Source organism: Hibiscus syriacus, unplaced genomic scaffold (assembly GCF_006381635.1).
Source record: "Hibiscus syriacus cultivar Baekdansim isolate YM2019G1 unplaced genomic scaffold, ASM638163v2 tig00110987_pilon, whole genome shotgun sequence".
NCBI lineage: Eukaryota > Viridiplantae > Streptophyta > Magnoliopsida > Malvales > Malvaceae > Hibiscus > Hibiscus syriacus.
In genome coordinates, this window is record NW_024062941.1 from 1,280,536 (window position 1) to 1,288,345 (window position 7,810).

Sequence of the window (7,810 nt, forward strand, 5' to 3'; positions counted from 1 at the left end):
CAACAAACGATCACAACAGTAAGCACAACCGTAGTGATCAGTCGAACACAATTTTGCCTTTCTCTATCACAGGAAAGAACAAATTTAAAAGGAATTTTCTAAGTGATTTCCTAATTTAATTTTTTGAATTATGTCTCAAAGTTGTGTCTAAGATTGTGCCTCAACTAACCTATTTATAGGTGAGGGGATATGAATAAAAAGGTTAGAATCTTTTTATGAATAGTTAAAACATTTCATGAAAATAATTGTTGAAAAAACTAATATGTATAATTGAATTGATGCAACTTTAAACTAAAAAATAAGTTCATTCACCAAGTGACATAATTTATTATAAATCTATTTACTAAATTACATGACTTATTATTATAAGTAGTATTAATTTTATTCAATTAAACTATTATTTTCCCCCATATATAAACCCTCCACGAAATTTTTGTCGCATCATTTGTGTTCAGTTTATACTAGTTGTGTGCCGGGGGGTTCCACTTACATACTTGTTTGTCCTTCAGTTGTCCCGCCATACTCTCGACCTCCACGAAATATGTTTGATCCTGGTTCTTAATATAATCATTGGCTATTAAAAGTGACAAATTAATCCTCGACTTGTTTTTGTTAATATCCCGATTATTAAAAATTATAAAATAATAATTATTCATTATGTCTTAAACTCGTTCTTTTCATTTAAAAAATTAATAAAATGAGATACCAAAATAGCATTTCATTAAAGTTTGATAATGTACTGTACATGCACCTTTCTACCAAGCTTGTAACAGATTCATACACTTATTCTACTGTCGTACTATTTCATCGTCATTCTTACATAAACAAAAACAGAACACAGATTCATCAGCAGAATCACAAGTACGAATCTAGGTAACCATATGTGTGTCTTTTGTTATACTGCAGCAAGCTTGCATACGTTCTGTCCCATATTCCTATATACAGAGATTCGTCGTCCGGGCTCAGAGATACTCCCGAGATCTCGCCAAAGAAGTCGATCTCTTGTCTTTTCTGGTAATCGGCCTGCGTGCTATACACGTGAACAAAATCTGCTGGTTCAGCAACTACCATGAATTGACCGTCGGATGAGAAGCGGATTGACCGCACAGCACCCAAGTTTGCTTTAAGAGTCGCAACTGGCATCGAGAGGTTTCGGATGTCCCACACTCGGCAGGTCTTATCTTGATTTCCTGTGGCAAATATGCGCCCGTCTGGGTGCCAAGCAGATGCAAAGGAGTAATCCAGATGACCTACCACCGTGGCTACAGTCTGTGAGCAAAGAAACGTTATTCAGTTCCAATAATAATTCTTACTTTCTTGTTTATCGTTGCATCAAGGCTCAGCCGTTCACCTGTGTAGTTCTAATAACCTATTAGAGAACTTTTATTTTTACCTTTCCGTTTTGCAAATCCACAAGTAACCCATCCAAGTTATCTCCGACAACAGTAATAAGCCTTCGGTCGGGGCTGACTGATGTATGCTGCATCAGGATAAAGCAAGTTTAGCTGAGTAACTAAAATTAAGGTGACTGTGAATTGTCATAGAAATGATTAAGGTAACCATTAATTTTTGAGCGGTTAAACAAATTCATGAAGCAACAATCTCTTTTCCCTTTGAAATGCGGACCCGATAAGTCGAATTCACATCTCTCCATTACATGAAGATATTATTTACAATGAATGACCATATGACTACCCTTAAGCTGCTGCGTCCCTTTAAAACTAATGGATATAAAATAGAACATGAAGTGATAAGAAAGAACAGCTCGATTAATAAAGTAGGCATATAGTAGCGATTAAATGGGCTTACATTTACTGGCCATGGGAACCGGAAATTGTTTAAGAGATGAAATCTTTCTGTATCATATTCCCTCATGCTACAGTCGTTATTGGAGGCCATAAAATTGATTCCACCCCTGCAAAATAGCTTCGAAATTCAATCTATGTTTTATTCAATATATTGTCCCAGTCAAACAGACAAGCAGCGATTATCATGTTACCTCAAGCTGTCGTAAATCAATATAGCGTTTGTAATTGCATTATCATCATAGGTTGTCCGGGTACAGAAGGCTACTCCTTTTCTGTCCAAGTGCTACAGATACAAGAAAAATGAAAATTGTAGAAATAGAACCAACATAAAGTATATAGTCAAACAATCGAAGGCAGATATTACATTTAAACCAAGACTCCAAGAAACTATCTCAGCTGAAATGAACTAAGAGCCACTCTTACACACATACTGCCTCTTCTCTCCATCATAACCATGAAAAGTTTAGTTGAGAATAAATTTTTTCCCGTACTAACTGATCCAGACCACAAATCCACCATTGTTCCAGCTAAGCCCCACCTCTCTCTCAAACACTACCTCTTCTTCCGATAATCATAGAAAATTCCTAAACAAGTTTGTAGGACCTTAACCCTGAAGATTATCAGCTCTTTAACTCTAACAATAATAACATATATCAAATCATCACATAACTGATAAAAGATCAAATGATTCCTAAATGGAATTTGTATTAGTTTGCAAATCGTAAGGGTTTCATTCATCTCAAATACGATTGCTAGCTTATCTCAGAGAAAGGAGAGAAAAACTGGAGGAGCATAACTCTGATTGTATCCCCAAAGAAGTGCCAATGATTAAAAAATCAATCAAAGAACTAGTATTTCTATAATAAATTATTCGAATTTGGGTCTGAGTGTTTGACACAAATATTATCAATTATTTTAATGTTTTTCCATGCATTTGGAGGGTGTCCTAAGAAGGGCCATATCTTCATCTGAATATGCATCGGACACTAGTACTTCAAAAGAAATGAGTCAGTTCAACATATTCTCCATCTAATAACAGCAGATAAGAAGATATAGGGAAAAGGCTGTGCAAATATTAACTTACCTTAAAGGTAAGCTCTCCTTGAAAGCCTCCTGCAACCATAAAATTGTCTCTGACCGCCAGTGTACTTATTTGGGTTTGTGTAAAACCTTCTAATAAACTTCCAGGATGTTTCTAGTTACATATCAATACAAGTTAGAATAAAAGTGGACCATAATTACTAAAATAAATATCATCATCAAAACCACTCAATGTCAATAAGTAAAAGAGATAAAGGAGCGTTATAAGTACAACTGTGATACCTCGGTAGGTGCTACGTGCCCAGAAAAATTAAGGATCTCAGAGAGATTGCATGACAATGATGACCAATGCATAACTGAATAATTGGACATGAGGTAAACATCATGTTTGGAAGTAGCCCAAACCAAGTTTCGAAGCTGCAAATTCATTCCACTATAGGTTATTGAAGCTCAATTACCAAGTGTCTATAAACGTATAACAACAAAATAAAAATCAATAAATGCTTCTCCAACCTAGAGAAACCAAATATATAAATGAAACACCATCGGGGTTTATAACAAAATATAGATTTAATACCCTCAATATACAAAAAGAAAAAAGTTGTTGTGCTCAGATACCATGTCATAAACTTTCACGGACAGAATGAAGTGTAACAAATATGCATCCAAACTAAGATGCTGGAAATTTAGATGCAAATGTATAGAGAAAATGAATTCCAGCCTTCTCCACAATTGGACATTTTTGGTCTATAATAAAAGGATATCACAAAAGACATGTAGTAAATCGATGTGATATATTATGGTTTAATGGATGGTTTTCAGTGATATTTGGAGATTTAAGTGTATCAAACAATATGATATATTGAATGAGATATCTTAGTGTCATCCAAAAGTTCAACAGTAAGCAAATAGAAGCAGAACGAGCTTTGGGATCATTTTACAGAAAAATTTGTGGGGTATACAGTCATCATCAATGTTGTCAAGGGCGCAAGGCACGCATTTTAGGCGCTCGAAACCTTACATTGCCTCAGGCTCTAGGCACAAAAAAGGCACTAGGCTCAGTGAAGTAACGTGCAATACGCATGTGTGAACTTTTGTAAAATATATATATAATAAACTCTAAAGTGGAGTCTAGATTATCTACAAAACATTCAATTATTTTATTGGTCAATAAGCATGATTTCCTTATGGTCAATGTTTATTGTTGAATGCTTAAATACTATATAAAGTATCAAATTTGATATTATATTTTTCTTACTAGTAAAGGTATATCAAATGAAAGAAAAAAGGTGAAAAATAAAAGAAATTAAAGAGAAATTCAATCAGGTGGGCCTTCTTTATGCCTATTGCCTTACAAAAAAAGCATGCCTAGGTGCACTAGGCGAGCGCCTGACTGAATGGGTCTGGACTGACAGGATCTGAGGCACTTTTATTGAAAAATGCTAAGGCACAGGCACTCCTAGGCGCATGCCTTGACAACACTGGTAATCATTGCAAATGATGTAGGATTATTGTTTTGCAAGTGTTAATGACTAAATCAACTAACCACCATGTGAACAGCAAGAAATTTGTTTTGTGGAAAAAAATTTGGTCATTAACCGATGAACATTTCAGTGGGGGTGAAAGGTTACCTCTAGTCAAATAAGAACTTATAGCATAGAACTCAAACACCACTATACCAACCAACACAATGGCCCAATACAGACACCAAGCAAGATCTAAACCACTATTTGACATTCCAAAATTGTCTCTTGATGTAGGAGCACTTAAAAGTTCCACAACTTATAGGATAGAGAAACTTGCAAATTCAGGAATCACTATAAACAACTTTAATCATTATGTTAGGTCAATGTTAGCAACTTTAAACTTTTTCCTCAATAAGAAAACTGAACCTTTAAAAACTTGTCAATAATCAAATTTGGATGTTTAAACAGTATTAAGAAACTGACAAATCCGTAAATGCATCTATATACGTGTCCACACAAAAACATATCTATATATCTATCTATACATGTGTGTACACACTAAAAGACATATATCCATATATTACACATATATCTAACTAAGCCTTTAATCTCAAAGTAGTAATTGTCAGCTTCAAAAATCATTTCACCAAACTATAAATAGATAAACATACATATGTATTGCTGCCCTGCTATAAATAGTTTTTATAAGGTTCTCTTAGTCTGGTTAATTCAATAATCACAGTATGCATTAAACTTCTAAGCTAAATCTATGATTGACTTCAATTTTTTACTGCAGAACTATTTCGAGTAAAATGACAAAAGTAATGTAGATGTACTTGAATGAAAGAAAGAGACCTAGAAAATAAGACTTAAATGAACACCCTGACATGCAAGCACTCACACACGTAGAGTTGCAGGATCAAAAGCATAAATATCACCAATGAAATCCATACATGAGAAAATACAATACTGAGTAAATTCAATAGCAAAGAATAAAATCAGGTAAATTTCCGTGCACACAATGACACAACTGAACCAAGAAAAATGATAAGGTTACTCTAAAAATGATAAGTTTACTCTAAAAATGATTAAATCCATTAAAGTTACATTGTTATCTAACAGGAAAAAAGAAATTCAAGAACAATATATTTTGATACCAACCTGAAAATGGAGGATTGTCGGCTTAACTAATCTAGTGTTGTGGAAGAACTCATAGTAGTTCCCACCTTTTTCCATCAGTTTGCATTCCTATAACAAAAAATACAAATTATGTACAGTTTAACATGATATTCCCTTTAAGACAACATAGCTCGTTTAGAGATGGTAGGAGAGGGGGCATAAACCTTGTCTACGGCTTCACCAGAGGCTGGGATATTCTCATAATTCTTATACTGTTCAAGCCTTGTCAATCTATAATCTTCCCTCGTTATGTTCAATCTTTCCCATGGAATCCCCTGAATGTCTTTCCCATTCCGCGCTTGACCAGAAGATGTATCAGTCACCCTGGTCAGCTGCTCAAATGGTCAAAATGTAGCTTGATGGTGAGTAATTTCATCATTAATTCCAAAATAAAGTAAAACTAACAAAAATGTATCACATGATTATGCATAACCATAATGAAAAACAAACCATGTCATATTCATGGGCATCCATGTCTCCACCAGCTCTACCATAGTCGTCTTCATCCATGTCCTCGATGAGATCTTCAGCCATGTAATGAAAATCCTCCAGTTGCAAGTTGGCCATATTATATTTGCATTCAACTGCAAATTTATCAAATTATTACTATTATTTTCTTACCTTTGACTTTCTACACAAAAACAAAATGAAAATTAATTGGGAAACCTAAGCACAATATACTAATTGGAGAGAAAGGGCATTCGTAAAATCATGGAAATAAAAAACTAGCAAATATTACTTCTTCTCTCTTTCTTTTATTTCCTTAAAACAGATAAGATCAAGAACAAATAGAGTTCCTAAAAGGAAACGGAAGTTGAAGCAATTCCCAGAATTCACTAAACCTACTTCCAAACAAACCGCTTTCAGAAAAAACCCTAAATACGATTAAAAATATCCATAAAAAACCCTAAATATAAATGAAATTTGCATCAAATATTCACAGAATCCATAAAACAAATTTACCACCAAATAAACCAGTAAACCAAAAACCCTTAAATCCATCAACAAAACCGAATCATCTCATACAAAAGTTCTAAGTTTTCCACCAGAAAACAAACCAAAATAAAAAGATGAAACATAAGAGGAAAAAAACAACCATTGAATTCAAAATAAAAAGAAGAAGAAGAAGAGCAGAGAAAGATGTCCTTACATCAAATTTGGGTTTGGAAGCTTTTGGCCTTTGGGTGATTTATTGTATTTATTTTTAAATAAATTAAGGTAGAAAAAGAGGAAATAGAGAATATAGAGATAATAATGAAGAGAGTTTTGGGGGTTACGTTATTGTCGGCCAAAATTAAGTCTTTTAATTCATGGCTATCGCACGCACCATCTTTCTTGTGTACGTCCTTTTTCACTTTAGGCTTAATGATTGATTTCATCCTTCAAGTAATTCACTTCTTTCACTTTCATCCTTTAACAATTTGTTTTGCAAATTAAAAAATTATTGAACATTTGAAAGGTATTACATTTTCAATATAAACGTCGAGATTCAAACCCATATAAGTTGAGAGAGGGATGGAGTAAGAAATTTTAAATTATGGTCTCATAATTTTGAATTTATAGTATTTAAATAAAATCATATATATATATATATATATATATATTTTAAAAGTTAGGGTCAATTGTTTTGCATAATACCAAAATCAACCCCCTAACATTTATTAAAATAGTCATTTTTCCTTTTTTTAGCATTTAAGCCTCAAACGTTTCATTTTAAGGCAAAAAAACCCCTGACATTTAACTGAATAGTCATTTTAGTTCTTATTATTTTTATTAGAGCATTTTGGCCCTCAACGTTTTATTTTAATGTTAACCATTTGTTAACTAACTATTTTCAACATAGAGGGGCCTTTTTAGCCTAAAATAAAACATTAGGGCCAAATTGCTATAAAAAATAATAAGAACTAAAATGGTTAAATGTTGAGGATTAATTTTGATATTATTCCATTTCTTTTTTAAGGGAAAACATTTCTAAAAATGGTGTCATTTATTTATTTGGGTAAATTACATTGTTCCTCATTGTACTTTACTCTCTCTCCTATTTGGCCATTGTACTTTCAATTTTCTAATTTGCTCACTGAACATTACAAATTGAATCATTTTACTCACTCCCCCGTTATCTCTCTAACGTTTTGATGACATGGTATTTTTATTTATTTATTTGCTAATACAAAATAATTAAAAATTAACAAAAAAGCTAAAGGTGGTCGGATGTCGGCTACCGTCGACCACTATAGATAGTGGTCGCTAGATTTTAATTTCATGGGTCACTTCGCCTTGACACTGTGAGTCCGATTCCAACCTCTATTTTGTCGG

General features: G+C 33.4%; 1 protein-coding gene across 3 annotated transcripts; it reads right to left on the minus strand.

Annotated features, from left to right (window-relative positions):
• Window positions 1–694: 694 nt before the first annotated feature.
• Window positions 695–6,780, minus strand: LOC120148855 (uncharacterized WD repeat-containing protein C2A9.03-like). 3 transcript variants are annotated; one of them, XM_039161868.1, is made up of 10 exons: window positions 6,645–6,780; window positions 5,945–6,086; window positions 5,659–5,826; window positions 5,477–5,563; window positions 3,132–3,266; window positions 2,893–3,003; window positions 2,000–2,091; window positions 1,810–1,915; window positions 1,394–1,480; window positions 695–1,269 (listed from the first exon to the last, which is right to left on the minus strand). In XM_039161868.1, the coding sequence occupies exons 2-10, from the start codon at window positions 6,059–6,061 to the stop codon at window positions 856–858; spliced, it is 1,317 nt and encodes a 438-aa protein (XP_039017799.1). In that variant the 5' UTR covers window positions 6,062–6,086; window positions 6,645–6,780; the 3' UTR covers window positions 695–855. The 3 variants fall into 3 exon arrangements, with proteins under 3 accessions (XP_039017799.1, XP_039017798.1, XP_039017800.1); XM_039161867.1 differs by having other exon boundaries at window positions 5,945–6,078; window positions 6,645–6,773; XM_039161869.1 differs by lacking the exons at window positions 2,893–3,003; window positions 3,132–3,266 and having other exon boundaries at window positions 5,945–6,078; window positions 6,645–6,771.
• Window positions 6,781–7,810: the final 1,030 nt, after the last annotated feature.